The sequence below is a fragment of the Nyctereutes procyonoides genome, unplaced genomic scaffold (genome assembly GCF_905146905.1).
Source record: "Nyctereutes procyonoides isolate TBG_1078 unplaced genomic scaffold, NYPRO_anot_genome, whole genome shotgun sequence".
Lineage (NCBI taxonomy): Eukaryota > Metazoa > Chordata > Mammalia > Carnivora > Canidae > Nyctereutes > Nyctereutes procyonoides.
In genome coordinates this window covers 21,533,048-21,552,079 of record NW_026575030.1, presented here as the reverse complement: position 1 = coordinate 21,552,079, position 19,032 = coordinate 21,533,048, and the positions used below count along the sequence as shown (strand labels likewise).

The following is a 19,032-nucleotide window of genomic DNA, read 5'->3' as shown; positions in this document are numbered from 1 at the left end:
GTGGCTTAGTTGGTCAAGTGTCTGCCTTCGGCTCAGGTCACGATCTTGGGGTCCTGGAATCAAGCCCTGTGTCAGGCTCCCCACTCAGTGGGGAGTCTGCTTGTCCCTCTCTTCCTCTGCTGCTCCCCACTCATTCTTTCTCTCTCTCAAATAAATAAATAAAATCTTTAAAAAAAAAAAGTAGCCCAGGGCAAGGCACCTGGGTGGCTCAGTAGGTTAAGCATCCAACTCTTGATTTTAGTTCAGGTCATGATCTCAGTGTCTCAGGTCATGGAGCCTGCTGAGGATTCTCTCTGCCTCTCCCTTTGGCCTCCCCCCACCACCTAACCACCTACACTCCCATGCTCATGCGTACACTCTTTCTCTCTTTAAAAAAAAAAAAATGTAGCCCAGGGCTCCATCGTTGGGCCTTTTCTCTTCTCTACCTCGATTTCCATCCTTGGTGATCTCAATCCAGGCTTCTGACTTTAAACACCAGGTTTATGTTTTTAACTCCCACATTTGAATCTCCAGCCTGAAATGTTCCCCTGAAATCCAGACCTAAATATTCAACTGTCTACTCAACATTTTTCATTGATGTCTAATAGGATCTCATAGATCCCAAAACAAACTGCTCACCCCCAATCTCCCACCCAACAGATCTACTCCTTCTATAGTCTCCGTCTCAGAAAACAGCAATTTCATCCTTCTGGCTGCTCAGTCAAGCAAAATTCTTGATGCCTTTTCTCATTCTCTCATTCTCCATTAGCAAATACTGTCAGCTTTACCCTTAAAATATGTACAGCATCTAACCACTGCTCCCACCTCCTTTACAGCCAACAGTCTGCAAGGGGAGGGGCAGACACATAAGCCATATCCAGACCTGACCTGTAAACCTCCCACATGTGTTCCTCCAGGTGCATTCCCCCTAGCTGACGGTCAGAATAGGGAGCAGCCTTTAAAGTCACAGGATGAAGACAATAGTCATCAGCCTGAGTCTCCAAGGGTCAGAGCCTCTGTTAACCTGAAACACCTGCCCTAGAGCTTCAGAGTAAAACTCTGGGAGAAAAAAAGTAAGAAGTAAAAATACACTTTTACTGACTTTGAGAATTACATTTTTCAGTAGATCTACTACAGCTGTTTAACATACTCTAACAATAAATCTACTAAGAATAAACTAAATCCTTAGAAACTGAAGAGAACCTAAAAGGAGGGTGTGGAGTAAAAGGAAAGGCTAATGATCCAGGCCAAGACATAGTCACCAAATGGCATCATAAAGAATGAAAAAACAAGCCACAGAATGGGAAAAGATACTTGCCACATATATAACTGACAAAGGGTAACCCCAAATATTAAAGAATCCTTACAAAATAATGAGAAGAAGACAGACAACCCACTAAAAAAAATGAGCAAAAGAATGTCTATTCAACATATGAAAGGTACCCAATCTCATTAAGTAATCAAGGAAATGCAAATTAAAACCATAGATTCCATTAAACACCCACCAGATTGGCAAGAATTTATAAGTATGATAATATCAAGCATTGGCACAAACATAGAGGGATAGGGACGCTTATCCACTGCTGATAGGAGTGTGAATTAATACGAGCACTTTGGAAAAAAGAGTTTGGTGTTATCTAGCAAGTGGAAATACATATACCTTATAGCTTAGCAATTCTAATAACAGGTCTACAGTCTGGAAGACCTCTACATGTGAACCTGTCTCCCAGTGTATGTTCGTTGTACCGTCTGTAGCAGTCCCAAATTAGAAAGAGCCCAAATGTCCATCAACAGCAGAATGGATAAATAAATTCTAGCAAATGAGGAAACTCTATATAGGGATGGTAATAAACAAGCTGCTGCTAAATCAAAAATGTGGATGAATCTCATGATGTTGAGTGAAAGAGGCATGCCACATTTATATAAAGTTTAAAAACAGGCAAAATTAAACAATTCTGTGTAGAGATGCATATGTAGGAAGCAGACCAGGGGTCAGCATACTATGGCTCCTGGGCCATCTGGCCACCATCTGTTTCTACATGCTCATGAGCTAAGAATGGTTTTGCATTTTTAAACAGTTGGGGAAAAAAAAATCAAAAGAGGAGGAATATTTTAAGATACACAAAAATTACATGAAACTCAAATTTCAATGTCCATAAAGCAGTTTGATTGGAACATAGCCTACACCTATCCCAATAGGTGTGTCTGTGGCTACTTTTGAGATATTATGGCAGAGTTAAATAGTTATGACAGAGACCACAGAGCCTGCAGAGCCTTAAGTATTTACTCTTTGGCCCTTTCCAGAAAAATTCGCCCACTCCTGAGTAGAGCTATAAAGAAAGCAAGGAAATTATGATCACAGAAGTCAAGTCAGTAGCAACAGCTACCACAAGGCAGGGGGACGGGGCTCGGACTGGAGAGGGCATGAGGAAGGTGACATCTGGGGGCCGGAAGTTTCACTTCAGTTATTCTTTAAACTGTTCATATTGGTTGCATGTTCTTTTCTGTATGCTGAATATTTTTCAAAAAAATATTTTTTAAGTAGTTTTTATGCCCAGTTGTGGAGCTTAATGCAGGGCTTGAACTCATGATCCTGAGATCAAGACCTGAGCTGAGGTCAAGAGTCAGATGCTTACCTGATTGAGCCACCCAGTTGCCCTTTTCTCAAAAATCTGTTTAAAGTTTATTCTCTCTCCCATTAAAAAGGAAAATGTGCTAATAAAACCTAATCATATGTAAAGAAGCTTTGGTGAGAAAAAATTTTCAAAGTTAAAAGGCAAATGACAAACTATAGAAAATATTTGTAAAACAAATCACAAGGAGTCATCCTCTCTAAGCAGAGAAGAGCTTGTAGCAACTGAGAAAAGACCAACAATTACAGAAAAAAAATTTTTTTATCAAAAAAATTTAAAAATACACATATACATGTATATACATATACATATATATGACTAAGAGGAAACGATGTCCAACCTCATTCATATAAGAGTAATACAAATCACAAGGATCCAGAGATGCCATTTCTCACTACACATCTGGCAATAATTCACATCTGACAATGAACTATGATTGCCAGTAACGTGGTACCCAGGGCAAACAGTGGTCCATACACCCTATGTCTAAATATTCCAATTACAAACCACACTAACAGGGATCCCTGGGTGGCGCAGCGGTTTGGCACCTGCCTTTGGCCCAGGGCGTGATCCTGGAGACCCAGGATCGAATCCCACATCAGGCTCCCGGTGCATGGAGCCTGCTTCTCCCTCTGCCTGTGTCTCTGCCTCTCTCTCTCTCTCTCTCTCTCTCTATATATATATATATATATATATATAATAAATAAATAAATAAATAAATAAATAAATAAATAAATAAATAAAAACACGCTAACAAACCATTAAAGCAAATGTGTTCTCTCCTTCCTTTGCAAACACACCTTCAGGACAATGGAGAAGTCCAAGTTCAAGTTAAGAATCCTTGCACTCTCAGAGTTCCTCAGTGGAGGATGGCCGTGTATAGCCTCCAGCTCGCAGCCCCCCTCCTACCCTTTCCAGACCATACCATGGGGGGTTCAGGCCCACATGTGGACTGTGGCCCATTCCTTGGTCCTAGAAAGGACAGGCCCAGGGAAGAGGTCCTTGCAGACTCTGGATGTGGGTTGTGGAACATCTGGGCAGAGAATTCTAGGCAAGAGTGCAAATGATCCAGTGTAGCACACCTAGATCATCCAGAAGCGGGACATGGGATCCAGGAGGGCACGATCCCTTGTTCTCATGAACTTTATCCCAAGGACCAGAACAGAGTCCTGGTCTTGGCCTGCGTCTAAGAGTGATGCTGGCTGTCAGGACGCAGGAACTGTTCTACATGCTGGTAGAAGTACAAAATGATACGACTCCTACAAAAGATGTTTTGGCAATATCTATCAAAATTAAAAATGTAGGGGATCCCTGGGTGGCTCAGTTTGGCGCCTGCCTTTGGCCCAGGGTGCAATCCTGGAATCCCAGGATCAAGTCCCACGTCAGGCTCCCAGCATGGAGCCTGCTTCTCCCTCTGCCTGTGTCTCTGTCTATCATGAATAATTAAATAAAAAATCTTTAAAAAAAATTAAAAATGCATTTACCCTTCACCACAGCAGACTCACTTATGAAACTTTATCCTACAAATATATCTGCACGTAATTACACGTACACACACAAAACTATTCCCTGTAACACTGTTTACTGAAAGCCACACAAGGGTCAATCTATAGGAACAGGTTAAATAAACTATGGCATACCCACATGAAGGAAAAAGAATGAAAAAATTTCAGCATCCGTATGAAAAGATGATTTCCAAGCTATATTAAGTGGAGAAAAGCAAGGTTTAGAACAATGTGTTAGGACACTGTCTTTGTGTAAAAAAGTAGAGAGGAGGATTCATAAAAAAAACTAATAAAAACAGCTACCGATAGGGCATGGGTACAAGTGAAGAAAGAGATAATAAAAGACTCATGATAGAAGCAAAATTTGTCGATGTACACCATTTATGTCATTCTTAGTTTTGAGCTCCGTGTATATACTACCTCATAAAAATACATGAAATTAAAGAAAAGGCATATACCACACAGAAGGTAGAGACACGACAGCCAGAGCTCCTACTCAGCCCACACTGGTGGATGCGTGAGAAATGGAGGATGGTAAGGGAGGGCTAGTGGCCCTAACAGAGAAGGGTCTGGGGTGGGAAAGGGGTGGGGGAGGGCCTCTGTGCTGCTCCAACAAGATGGAAATGAACTCTACTGGGGCGCCTGCGTGGCTCAGTCGGTTAAGTGTCTGCCTTTGGCTCAGGTCATGATCCCAGGGTCCTGGGATCCCAGGGTCGGGCTCCCTGCCCAGTGGGGAGCCTGCTTCTCCTCCCTCTCCCCCTCCCTCTTGCTTGTGCTCTCTCACTCTCTCTCTCTCTCTCTCTCTCTGTCAAACAAAATCTTTAAAAAAAAGAGAGAGAAAAAGAAACGAACTTTCTCATAAACCACATTATTGGGACGTGGAGTTCTCTGTCTCTTTTCTTATCCCTTAAGTTTGAGGAATGTCTCGTTCAATCATTCCGTGACTCAACCAAGCTGCACTGTGTATCAGTGAGAGCTTGGACCAGGAGGACTGACGGGGGCCCAGAGGCCCGAAGTGTGGGAAATCATCACAGGGAGAGCCCACAAGGAAGGCGAATTTCAAGGGCAGAGTGAGAGCTGCAAGGTCCAACTCTCCTCCTCACCAAGAGACTCTTTTTCTTCTATTCTGAACTTAGACTCCTGAATTTGTTTTTTTACTCTATTTTTTTTAAATAATAATATTAATATTAAAAAATTAATAATAAAAATAAAAAAATTAATAATAAAAAATTTAAAATTTTTTTTCTGAATTTGTTTTTATTAAAGGGTGTGGCGGTCCCTCTCCGTGCTGCTCAGGGCCCCAGATGCCACTATGGCCGTTAGCTCACCCAGTGCTAAGGGGTCCTGGTGGCTGTGACCTGGACAAATGCTTTGTCTACCTTGCCCTGACTGAAGGCGGCCAGAGGCCAGGGGTGAGAGAATGACCTCATCTCTCCCACTCTGGAGAACATGACCCCTGGCTCTAATCGGAGAGACTTAAGCAATATATTGGCCAATAATCAGGTTCACAGCAAAACGTATATTTCTCCAAAAAATGGTCACTCACCCCTTGCCCCAGACAGGCCAGAGCAGGAACCACTTTCTCCTGGGCAATGCACTGCAGGATCCGGGGGGCTCCATAGAGTCCTCCCATACAGGAGGCCAGGGATGAGATGTATAAGCCCAGCAGGAACAGGAAGCCCACCAGGGACACCTGCGGGGGAAGCGGTTTCATTACCCACGGCCAGAACTCGCTTGCCCCTTTCCGCTCCCCTGCGCCCAGCCATCTGCACCCCGTGGATCGTCAGTCCCCTAGGTTCCACCTCTGGGCTAGGTGCACGATATCCCCAGCCCCCCTCCCTTCATACCACCACTGTCTCAGTTTGGCACACCACCACCAACACAGAGCGACTACACAGGGGTTCTCCAACCCTCCCACCGAGTGTGCACCTGACTCAGAAGCCTTGTTAAAATACGGATTCCTGGTCCCTGCCAGGGTTTCTGATTAAGAAGGTCTAGGGAAGGGCCCAAGAATTTGGATTTCCCACAGGATCCCCATGGATGCCGATGCCCAGGGGCCGGGAGCATGCGTTGAGGACCGCTGGCCGACGACAGTGCCCACGGGCCTCGGGTCTCTAAGCTGCGCCCGCTCCGACTCGCGCCCATGCCTCTGCAGAGCAGCCTCTCTGAGCTCAGACGGGACCCCAGAGACACCAAGGGCTCCCCAGCACCCGGCATCCTCAGGCTTCTGGAACCCAACCTCTGTCGCCCCACACCTGGGTGCTCCTCTGGGTCCCCGCCTGCCACCGAGCTCCCATCTGCCTGGTGCCTGTTACACCGGGTTGGGCTTCAGGTCCTCCCCTGGCTGCTCCCCAGGCGCCTTGGTGTGAGCCTGGGGAGCACCCAGCACGCAGTCTCCTCTAGTGCTCCCTGAGGCCTCGCTGCTGCAGAGCCTGTCTTGTTCACCCAAGATCCTTGGGGCCAACACAGAGCTACAGACGCTGAAGGAATGAACGCACTCCGTGACCCACATGGCCCGCGAGTCACTAACAGGCAGAGAAGGAGAGGGCACAGTTGTCCCGCGCGGTGTCGACTCGCAATGATCAGCGCTGCTGGCCACGCAGCTGGGTCACAGGCTGTGGGTGGGGAACCTCCTCACCCTCCCGAGCCCCCTTCTGTACTCGCTCTGATGACCGAGGTGCCCTTCTCCACTCTACCGTAGGCACGGCGGCCAGAACCGTGTGCTCTGGGTGCTCCTCCGCCCACCTACCACAGGCGGGCTTGCCCTAAGCTGCACGGTTTGGCCACATCCTTCACGACGAAGACCGTCTGCTCACTTTTTATGTCCCTGCCTTAGCGGCCCCTGGGTCAGTGGCATCGAGCTACATGGAACACTAGCTCCTGGCTAGACCTCTGTCCTGGCATAAACGACACCAGCCAGGATTCCTGATTGGAAGTGTATTATATTTAAAAAGAATATATTTGCAGGATAGGGGAGGGTCACAGAATCATCACGAAGCTGAACGATCAGGTTTGGAAAGAGGCAAGACCCTAGCCTGGAGGTGCAACTGGGACTCTGGACAGGGGACAGTTTGGCCAGGATGCTACTGTCACCCTGCCGCCCTGCAGATGAATTCCCCCCATCCCTTCCTTGTTGCCTCATTTCTTACACTTGGGTAGCATCTGATGGGTCTAGCCGAGGTCCCATGTCCTACCAGGGCCACAAAAGGACAGGCAAAAGAGAGGCCTGTCCTTGGGGCTTCTGTAATCTTAAATGGGGCTTGCTCCCCCCAAGATCATATATAGGTGGGGTAACCCGCACATGGCCAGGGATGCCAGGGGCCTGATGGCCATGACTCGGGTGCACTGCACAGCCTAACTCGTCCTTCGTTTCAGTGTGGATTGCTCTTCCCTAAATGCATGACCTCGTCTTCTCCCTAGTGAATATCCCTCGTCTATTTTCTTCATTGTCACCAGCTTCTGTGTCTCCTCTGCCCTCACCCTTCTTATCATTTTAGTACGAGCAGAAATTCGTGTTATCTAACGTTTCTCATCACCTGATTGCTTGTGCTTCACTTGACGGCATTTGTGATTCCCAGCTGTGTGCAGCACATTACACTCGGGGCTTGTCAGAAGCCCCTGGGCCTCATGCGTCTTGCCCACGCCCTGCGCCAAACAGGCCGGCAGACGGTCTCCACAAGTGCCCATGAAGTCACGAGGCTTCACGACTCATGCCCTGGATGCCCCACAAAACTGTTAAACTGGTTCCATTATCAACCCCGGATCAATTCGGGGATGCAGTCCTCCACCTCTAACCTTTGTTTCTGTCTTCTCAGGCCAACACATCCCGTATCAAGAACACATAGGCCCGGGGACGCCTGGGTGGCTCAGCCATTGAGCATCTTCCTTCAGCCCAGGGTGTGATTCCCAGGTCTGCGGATCAAGTCCTGCATGGGGCTCCCTGCACAGGGCCTGCCTCTCCCTCTGCCTGTGTCTCTGCCTCTTTCTCTGGGTCTCTCATGAATAAATAAATAAAATCCTAAAAAAAAAAAAAAAAAAACACACACACACACACACACACATAGGCTTGGGCTGCCTGGTTGATTCAGTTGTAGAATATGCGGCTCTCGATCTTGGGTCATGAGTTTGAGCCCTACATTGTGGGTAGGGATTACATTTTAAAAAATACATAAAAAATAAATAAATAAAAATAAAAATAAAATACATAGACCCTGCGGTGAAATTTTATCAAAAGCTTTTAGAAAATGTAACTAGTAGTTCTCCACTCAGGCTACACCTAAGGACCACTCCAGGGGTTTGGCTCTATCAGGGTGGGGTGGGGCACAGATAATGGTTGACTTTTCAAAAACCCTCCAGGCGAGTCCAATGCACATCCCAGGTAGAGAATCACTGGCCAGGGTGCATTGTACCCACTGCACGTCCCTTCAGAGAATTTTCTAGGAGATGCAGGCATGGTATCTCCTTGCAGAAATTTTGTTGCTTCTTATCCAAAAGGTTATATATATTTGTGTTAAAAAAAATGTTTTTTCATTGAAAGCCTGCCCGTTTATGCAGATTGGAAATGAAACTGCCCAGGCTGATTTCCTCCTGGTGTGGGGCTGACTCCAGGAAGCTAGAGTCTCCGGCACCAGGAGGCGTGGTACAGTGATACCCATCTTGGCCAGCCTTCCCACAAACACCCTCTGGGATCCTTGCAGAACCTTTGGGCTGGGGGCCAGAGGGGGGACTGTCCAGACATGGTGACTTGTTTATGATTCTGCCCTGTGTGTCCGCTGTGTTTACACTGGTTTTCTCACTCGACAATCTTTTACATAAAACTATTATTTTGCCAGTTTCTTAAAAAAATAAATGAAAGGTTGGTCCTCAGGTCTGGATCAGTTATAAAAACTCCATTCTCTGTCTCCCACATATACCCGGTGTCTTCCTTCCCAGCTGTCATCCATCCGCCCACGGGAGCAATCACTGAGGCCAGGTGATGTACCTGGCACAGCGCTAGGCACAGAGCGAGACCTTATAGGCCCAACAGTGAACGGCACAGCTTTGCTCCCAGCCCTTGTAGAGTTTAATCATTTCTCTCTTCCTATGGAACTTCCGGTGGAACTGGGAGCTTGCAAACTGTGCCAGGGGAGAGGAAGTGAGCATTTATCTGATCAGATGCGTGTCGACAATTCTTTAGAGGGAAAAACAATAAGCACTCCTCTGTCATACACCTGTTGGAGCCATCCCCAAAAAGCTCTCCGTCTTTCCAAAATTATCTGAGGTGTGAACTACCCTAATTTCTTTCTGCTATAACTACTGATGGAACTTGTAATTCCATCTCCTTGCTTTCCGTATTTTACCCCGGTGACCATCAGAGAGCTTCGGCCGTTGAGAAGTCCCCCCTATCCACCACCGGCCGCCCCTTCTCTTGAAGGATCATATTCAAAGTCCCTTGCAAGGTGCTCACTCTGCTTCATCCACTTGCAGTGGCCCCTTGACATCAGTGAGGAGTACATCCTGCAACTCCTACAATCCCAAATTGTCTCACGGTCCCCTCGTCTTCCGCAACATCAGATTTCCACAGACACGAGTTCCCTCCTCCACAAAATGACCGATATCTCCACTGTCAGCCAAGTTTTCTCTCACTTGATTGCCATTTCCCAGAAGAAAATAAGGTTGGCTTCACTTCCCGAGAGGCAGCTCCTGCCCATGGTGGAGAGCAGAGGACAGACAGCCGGGCCGGGCAGGGGTGGGTGCTGAGCAGCTGGCTGTGGGCTCAGCCCCACTGCCATCTTCCATGCACAGCTTGGGCCGTGGGCGCTGGCGGTCCCTCTCGAATGCGTGAAACCATGACTGTCAAATCTCAGAATGACTGGAGTTTACTCTGTGGGATACTTCCTTTTTAACAAAGATGTTTGGGGGTACTTTTCCTACTTAGTTTGTTCTTATTTTGCTGGTTGGCAGGCCCCAGGCTTCCTAAAGTACTTGGTCTTTTGATGTTTAATAACCTTTTTTTTTTCCTGGACCGTATATGTTTTTACTAAAACAGTTATTTAACCTATTTGGTTTTACCTCTGCTAATACTTGCTTGTTACAAAATTCTTCTTTCTATACCTAAAGAATACCGGGATGGACTCAGGGCTCCGGGGTGGCTCAGTCAGTTAGGCATCTGCCCTCAGCTCGGATTGTGATCCCGGGGTCCTAGGATTGAGCCCCACGTTGGGATTCCTGCTCCTCGGGAGCCTGCTTCCCCCTCTCCGTTTGCCTGCCCCTCCCGCTGCTTGTGCACGTGCTCTCTGTCAAATAAATAAAATCTAGAAAAAAAAAATATTGGTATCGATTCTCTTTTTTCCTATCCAGTTAAATAGAGTGGATTTGTAGGAAAAAAAATATGTCCTACCTGTAAGGCTATCCCCATTAGGAAGTGTGCAGGGAGTCAAAATGTAATAAGCACCTACTGTGTACCAAGTACTGTGCTTTACACAGATTACCTCAGAGCCACCACAATGTACTAAAGACTTTCGAAAAAGCATTAACACTACAGGGTGGCTGGTTGGCTCAGTCGGTAGAGCACGCAACTCTTGATCACAAGGTTGTGAGTTCAAGCCCCATGTTGGGCGTGGAGCCTACTTTAAAAAAAAAAAAAGCATAACACTATGGAGACTGATGCCCAAGAGCCAGGCAAAAGTTTCTGTGCAGCAGCAGGGATATAAAGCAAAAAAGAAGCTTCTTAGAGGAACTGTAGGCTGGGAAACCAAACAATTAGATCTGAGAAGCTGCAGGAAACCCAAAAAGACCCAGGTGAACTGACCAGCTGCAGGTCAGTGGAGAGGAATCCAGGGCAGCCAGCAGCCCCGAGAGAAGCGTTCCCGGCAGCAAGAGCAGCGCCCCGAGGGCCTTCGTGACAGCCAGCACCACGGGGACTGTCGGGAGGCCTGGCTGGGGCTCCCCGGAAGGCGACACAGCGCGGAGGCCGTGCTTCCCCAGGGCCCAGGACTGCCCAGAGATGGGCTGGCCCAGAACCCAGGCCACGGCTGAGACCCAGAGCTGAGATGTCCAGTTTATTAAAACCACGCCAGGGGGGTGCTCCGGGTGGGGCCACAGAGGACACTGTGCACACGTACCTGCCGACCTGCATGGGCACCAAGGCCCAGCCCACTGCCTGGGTGCACACCTGCTATGCAGCCGAGGGGGGGACCCCGAGGAGGGACACCAGAGAGCAAGGGAGGAGGAAAGCCCAAGGTTCAAGGCTTTGGGGAGGGCGATTGCTGCGCAGCCCCCTTTGCAGGGGGAGCCTGGGGGGCAGCCGCGTGCACCGCACATCTGCTGCCGCGCCAGCCCCTGTTGGCGACTGAGAACCAAGAAACAGGCTCTTGCCTGTCTTTACAGCCTTTACCACCTCCTCTTCTAGGAAACAGGCTACTGCTCTACCAAAAAATGAACCTTCCACCTCTCACCCCGGGGTGTGCATGATGTCATCCCCACATGTGGTCGCCAGGCATGGTTTAGCAGGTGCCCCCCAACTGGCTAAGCACCCGCCTACCTGTTTCAATGCCTGGGACAGGTGGCATTCCAAACAAGCTTCCCCCGGTCCATGTGTCTATTATTAGTGGTGGAATTTCCACCCACAAAGGCTTTCCCGTCTGTCCATGGAGATGTTTTTACTCTCTTGTCACGGCCTTCCTTGGATACAGGCTGCCTGCCCCCCACTCCATACCTGTTCTTAGTTCTCTCTGCAAAGGAGGGCAAGGAGGGGAGCCAGGAGCCCCAGACCGGGGGATAATTTGCCTTGCTCCATCCAGATCAGAGCCTCGATGGTTAAAAGGACCTCTGTGAGGGAATCTGCCAGAAGGGAAGAGGCTTCAGAGGCAGGCAGGGCTGGCTAGCCGGCTCCCCCCGCGAGTTGCACACAGCAGCCAGTAGCTGGCAGATGCCCGCGGTCCAAGGATCTGCTGTTCCCTGAGGCCCTTAATTCCTCTGATGCAGCCAAGCTTTTCATTCCACAATTAGAGAAAGAAGCCCCTGGGAGATGAAACTGCAGACGGGAGCTTGCATGTAGTCTGAACGAGGGCTGCACATTCCTTCCCCCAGTCTAAGACCTTGGTCCCCGTTAGGGGGATGACAGTGCTCTCACTACCTGAGCTTGCCCCCTTTTGAAACCTGCTTTCATAGATAGTCAAGACCCCTGGAAACATAGATCATCTTTACATTGTTGTCTACATATCTTTTTTTTTAAAGGTTTCATTTATTTGAGAAAGAGAGAGAGAGCACGAGCAGCGGGGAGAAGGAGAAGCAGACGCCCCGCTGAGCAGGGAGCCAGATGCAGGACTCCATCCGAGGACCTGGGATCATGACCTGAGCCGAAGGCAGGTGCCTAACCCGCTGAGCCACCCAGGCCACCCAGGCGCCCCTGTTGCCTACGTATCTTAAAAGGAACCCGTGCTAATGTGGAAAGCAGGCCCGAAGGTAGCTCTGAAAAGATAGTTTAGAGTTTCCTACCCCAGGCCGCCCAAAGCAGCGGCCCTCCATGAAGATCTGCGAGGTGACTTTGCAAAGCCTCACACCAAGAGAAAATGGTACTTTCTCCCCAAAATAGGAGCAGAAACACTCAGGACTCAACTAAGAAACCTTTCCTAGCCTTCTACATTTCTCTGATAAATGACAGGAATCTCAAGGTTCACTTTTCCTCCAAGAACTTAAGGGAAGGTAGAGGTTTTGGGGGATTTCCAGAAAAGCATCTGGGAATCTTATTCTCCTAGGTTCTAGAGGTGCCAAACGAGTGTCCTTGACTGTCACCTGACCTGCAGCAGTGAAGGGGCGGCTGTGGAATGTGAGGAATTTGCTAATCTTCTTCTGGCTGGGTGTACTGTTCTAGAAACAAAGATGTTCCGGCCAGATCAACCCCAGCCCAGCCCTGGGGAGAGCCCTGGGAGTCCGGGTTGCAGAAGGCGGGGTGGGCCTCACCCTGGTGCCAGCCTCCTCGAGCTCCCTCCACTTTGCTGCCTCTTCTCCATCCCTCAGCCTCCTTCACTGCTCATGGTGGAGGGTGAGGCCAGCAGCAGGAATGAGAGGCTGCTTGAGCTGGGGCTTCACTGATGCCATTCTGCATTTCCATCCTGATTTCTGACCTGGAGAGATGCTTGCTTTCCTCTTCTCTCATCCTCTGCAGGCAGGAGCCTTGCCAGGTGCTGCTACCCGTTTGCAGGGATCCCTAAGAAACCCCCGTCCCTCTTCCATGATTTTGCTGCCGGCCCCCCTCCCTACTGCAGTCCCAGGCCCAAGAGGCCGGATTCCCAGGCAGGGCTGCAAGGGGGAGGTGGCCATGTGCAGGTGGGAGCAAAGGAAAGAGCCAGGGGCAGTGAGGGCTCACCCACCTTTTCTGCTATCAGGAAGTCATAGCGAAGGGCGTCTCGGGTGCAGGCGGCGCCCAGCAGGAAGACGAACACCAGGTAAAGAAACCACCTGCAAGAAAACCCCAGAGTGGAGCGGAGCTGCGGCCCCACCGCCCGCTCAGCCCCAGGGTCCGGGCCTGTCTCAGGGGGAGAGGAGGCCACCCTGAAGGCTCCCCGGCTGGTGTGTGTTGGGGGGGGGGGGGCTGTCAGTACTATTGCTCCTCCAGCCTAGCTCTTTCCACCACACGTATCATTGTTCTGGCTCTTCCTGACTTGTTAAAGGAGAGAAAGGCACTGAGGGTGTTAGGAGTGGGGAGCAGGGCCCCCGCGGCCCCTCTGGGTTTGCTGGGACTCAGGCAGGACTGACCCGCAACCCCAAGGCCCCCCTCCGCACCCCCAAAGACGGAGATGATCTTTCAGGCTTCTTAGTCCCACTGTGCCCTAGGCCCCGGATGACAGGGAGCCGGGCCAAGTGTGAGGACAGCCGTGACCTGCCTCTGCCCCTAGCCTGCCCCTAGCCGCCCTGTGACCTCCAATAAGTCACGTGGCTTCATTCCCATCTGGGTGGTGAGAGGATGGGGCAAAGGTCCCTCCTGGGACCTCCCAGCTCTGACCCCAAAACGAGGCAGGCCTCTTCTCTTTCCTTCCAAACGCCCAACTGTGCTCTGTGGCCCACGTTCTCTCCCCGACACACGGCCCCATCTAGCACAAACCGGCCTGGTGCCGCCGGAAGCAGTGGTCCCACTCCTAAGCTAAGAGCAAATTCAGCATTTGCAAACACACATATTAATATTTTTTTAATATCCTGGTTAAAATAATACAGGCACCTCTAAATTCTCAAGCCAGCGTCCTGTCTATGCCTCTTGCGTCCCCCCCAGTGAAGGGCGGTGGTGCAGAGAGTAAAACAGAAGACTCTGGAAGGTCAGAAACAGATCCAAGGCCACTCAGTCTGCTCGTGTGGGCGGCACAGTGTGAACTAAAACCCAGGAAGCCTGAGAGGCTCGGGTAGGCAGGGGAGGCCAGCGCGGGGGGCCAGCGGCCTGCTACGGTCCTCACGCACTCATGGTATCTGCTCCACGTCTCTGGGGCACACGTATTCCCACCATCCCCGTTTTAGAAGGAAGGAAACGCAGGCTCAGGGAGCTAAGGGAATTGCTCTATGGCACGCAGCCACTGGCAGCAGCGCCGGATAGAAACCCCCACCTGTGTGAATGCAAAACTTTCCACCTTTACGTTCCTCCCAAGGATCCTGGCAAGTCAACGGTTAAAAAAATCCCCAAGTTCAAAATGGAAGTGGGGGAGGGGGAGGAGCAGGAGGCTAAGGAGAAAGGAAAGAAAGGATCCATCCTCCACCTCCCGCATTCCCAGGCAGGGGGTCTGAAAGGGCGAGCATCTGAACCCACCAGACGTGAATTTTCCAGCCGGCTGAGTGTTAAAAGGAGAATTGGAATATGAAATAGATTGGCCACAGTTGGGGCACTCCCAGCACAAAAGGGGCAATCCCCTCTTTTGCCTGGGGTTTTCTCTCCTTGTCTCCAGCTGATTGCCACCAGGGGAACTTACTTACGAGATGCCAATAGCTGCTAGGGAGCCCAGGGGGATGCTGGCCGCGGGCTCCCTGAGGTCACCCCCCATGTTGAAACCGGCCATGACTCCTGAAAGACACTCAGACAGGGGAGAGGGGTGAGCAGTGTGCTCCACTCCACGAATCGCCTGCCCCTCTTCAGGGCCCTCTCCTGGAAGCCATCCCACGGCAAGCCCTTCCATCTGCAGTTCTGGCAACTGAGCTTCTCAATCTCCCCTGGCAACTGGGGAGGCATCCGAGGGGCATGAAAGGGATCTTTGTGGGTTGGATGATGCTTGGGAGGAAAGCCCTACTGGCTACAAAAGCATCTTATGGCCCAGTGCAGAGTAATGAGGGTGAGTGAGACATCTGGAAGGCTGCACAAAGGTCCTGTGGCCACATACAGAGCTCTGCCACCATCCCCACCCCACCCCCAACTCCCTGGGGAGGCTCAGGCTTAGCAAAGCACCTGCTGCCCCCTCCTCTGGAGAGCTCCTCGCCTCTGCTGCCCACTGATTACACTGGGCTTCAGGTGTCCTAGGAGCAGGTCTCATCCAACAGCCAGAGCCAGAGACCGAAGGGCTCTACACAAGAACTCTAAACAAGTTCCAAAGAACAACCGTGATGCTACCAACACTGAGTCCCAAGCTCCTCTTCATCATGGCCTGTGTTCCCAAGAACACTTGTGAAAAGTCATAATTAATCCTGATGGGGAAGGAGGCCACGGTGCAGGATGCTGAGGCAGGGTCCTCTCCTCTGTCCATACTCACCCACAGAAGAAAGAAATAAGACAATGTGTCCTGAACATCAAAAGTAGGTCCTGCCCACAAGCTGGGCAGTGCTCTACAAGTCCTGCTCAGGAAGGTCCCACAGAGGGGTGGGTGCATCTTAAGCGTGGCCTTGCGGGAAGATTTACATCAGCTTAGGGAGATAGATGGCTCTAACTCCATCATCATGGGTTTATGAACACTTTCAACACTGACAGGGCCTGTGCTAATGCTTCCCATGCATGGTTTACCTTGTTCAACGACCACATCAGAGAAGTGGACTTATTTCCCCTGTTTTTTTTTTTTTTTTTTTTTTGTCTGTTTGTTTGTTTTTTTAGAAAAGGCAATCAGAGAGGTTAATTAGAATAGTCTAAGGCCACATTTAGTAAGTGGGGAAGCAGGATTCAACCCCACTCTGTCTGACTCTGAAAATTATGCTCCTACCACCCCTGCTATAATGCTTGCAGGAGCGCAGGGGAAATGGGGGGGAAGTGAAGATACGCAGCCAGAGAAGTAATGTGGGCCTATTTCAAAGGGTGCCCTGAATAGGGGACCAACACTTGGGACCTACACATGCACTGACCAGCAGTTCTACTATTGGGACTTTAGCTTCAGTAAATAGTCAAGGATATGGGTAAAGATGTAGCCAGGAATGTTTATAAATGTTTTTCTCTACTAGTGAAAATGAGAAACAACCTCGTGTCTACCAGTAGGGGATTTGCTAAATAAGTGATGATGTATCTTTCAATAAATACTGGGTCTCTGTGTTGTCAGTACCGGGGCTCTGTGTTGTCAGAGATATGTTGTGACATGGAAAGCTACTTAAAAGCAATAGTTTAATTTTCATACGCATATTATAAAACAGAACATATAGCACGATCCCACTGTCATAAAAAAAGACAATGGAAAAATTCATGCATAGCAAAAAAAGAACTGGGACATGTTTTTAAATGTTAAAGATTTTTAAATGGGTTGGTGATGGAAAAACAGATCACTTTTTATTTTATCACTTATATATATTGTCCCAATTTTCTACTGTGATCATTCTGAAATGGGGGCTTCTTAAAGGGCTTTTTGTATAAAATGCCACATTAGGCACCTTCTCTTTCCTCTTGTTTCCCTTTTTCCCAAGATCCTATTAAAGGGTAGGATGGGGGCAAATGCATACATGCCCATAAGCAAACAGGTCTAGAATGGAGAGCTGTGAGTAGATGAAAGGTTGTTATAGATGTCTAGAACACAGAGAATGGAGGAAGTGGCCCAGGGTGAAAGAGAAGAAGAAGAAAGCCTTAGAAAACTTCTCTAGAGGATCTGAATAAACCTGAGGAAAACCAGGGCTGCTAGTGTGGACATCTACACCCAAAATGAAGGCCTCCTCCAGAACTGGCTGTACTCACAAATGTGTCACAATCAAGTTGCCTGTGAAGGAAGAGCCCTTTCAGGGACACAGACCTACACACTACGGCCAGGAATCCACGTCAGCAACCAAAGATTGCCAGGGGTGTGATGAAAACCAGCAACAAACACATGCCTGATAAAAATAGAACAACCTGGGCTGGAAGAAACATATAAATCAGGACACAGACGATAGTTTTGAAGAACACACAATTAGTAGCTCCAGATACGTCCAAGAAGAAGAGTCTATCTATAAAGCAAGGTGCAATGAAAACAAGAAATAATCCAAGAACAAAAAAAGAACTTCTGGACATTACAAACACGATCACTAAAATTAAAAATGCAATAGAGGATCTGAAAGATAAAGTTAAGTAAGTACCCCAGAATTGAGAACAGAAAGATAAAGGGGTACAAGATTTAAGCCAAGAACAGGAGAAACAGAGGAGCTATCTTAGAGTCACAACACCCAATGCACAGGAGATCCAAAAAGAGAGAACAGAGAACACAAAAAAATAACCAGCTAAGTAAACGAGAAATAAATAATAAATATCCAGAAGTAAATGTCTCTAAACTGAAGACGCAAGTCTTTAGGTTGAAGGATCCCATAGAAGAGACAGCACAAAAACTAAAACTTAAAACGTCCACACCTAAACATAGCACTGTGCAATTTCAGGAAAAATCCTAAATCTTTCCAAAGGCAAAAATGAAACACTTATAAAGGAACAAAAATTAGACTTCTCTTTGGCAACAGTGGATGCTAAAAAACAATGGAATGCCAATTTTAAATGTCTGAGGAAAAATTGTTTTGAAACTAGAATTTTAGTCAGATTAGCAAGTAAGTGAAAGCAAAGTTAAGAAGACAAGGGCTCAAAAAATTTACCTCCTACATCTCATTTCTGAGAAAGATACTAAAGCATGTACTTCAGCAAAATTAGGCTATAACCCATGAAGGAGGAAAGCATGAGATTGAGGAAAGAGTGGTAATGACTCGGGGATGGAGTAAAATCCCAGAACCACAATTGCTACTGCACAGACACCAGCAGGGGCTGAAGCAGAAAGTGGGGCGAGGGTGGGTGGGTGGATGGGGGGAGCCAGAATGCATGCCTCTGGCTATAACTGGATTCAACCCAGCCAACAGCATGACAAACTCAATGATTTTAAGGATGTGCTAAACTGCGTATTTTGGCAACAAGAGAAAAGAAAGTTTATTGAAACTCTAGGAAAAGTGAACCGAAGAGGCAATGTCTAAATATGACTCACATTGGGACGCCTGGATGGCTCAGCAGTTGAGCATCTGTCTTCAGCTCAGGGCGTGATCCTGAGTCTAGGATCAAGTCCCATATCGGGCTTCCTGCGGGGAGCCTGCTTCTCTCTCTGCCTATGTCTCTGCCTCTCTCATTCTGTGTCTCTCATGAGTAAATACATAAAATCTTTAAAAATAAAAAAATAAATAAATACGACTCAAACTAAAATGTCATGACATGATTTTACATAGCTGATGGAATATAAGAAAAAGTAACCTGTTTGGCCATGATATTAGGAAAATTCTCCCCTAAATGGTACAAGGACCACACCAGAATCACAGCAAAAGAAATGGAATTCTAGGTACTACTTCACTCTTTACCAAACGACAGCTACACACTCATAAGAGTGTGCATGTTTACAGTTTTTATTAACATCTGAAAATTGACCTAGAGACAAAGCACACAGGACATAACTCTAATTACAAAATAGAATATGGGGACATGTGGGTGGCTCAGTGGTTGAGCATCTGCCTTTGGCTCAGGGTGTGATCCTGGAGTCCCGGGATCAAGTCCC

General features: G+C 48.4%; 1 protein-coding gene across 1 annotated transcript in view; it reads right to left on the bottom strand.

Moving 5' to 3' along the window:
* SLC12A8 (solute carrier family 12 member 8) overlaps positions 1-19,032 on the bottom strand; it is a 134,862-nt gene that overhangs the window by 22,846 nt on the left and 92,984 nt on the right. The window contains exons 7-9 of the mRNA XM_055316244.1: positions 15,056-15,143; positions 13,471-13,558; positions 5,664-5,810 (exon numbers count right to left, since the gene is read on the bottom strand). Coding sequence (XP_055172219.1) covers positions 5,664-5,810; positions 13,471-13,558; positions 15,056-15,143 — 323 coding nt within the window. The remainder of the gene's footprint in view (positions 1-5,663; positions 5,811-13,470; positions 13,559-15,055; positions 15,144-19,032) is intronic.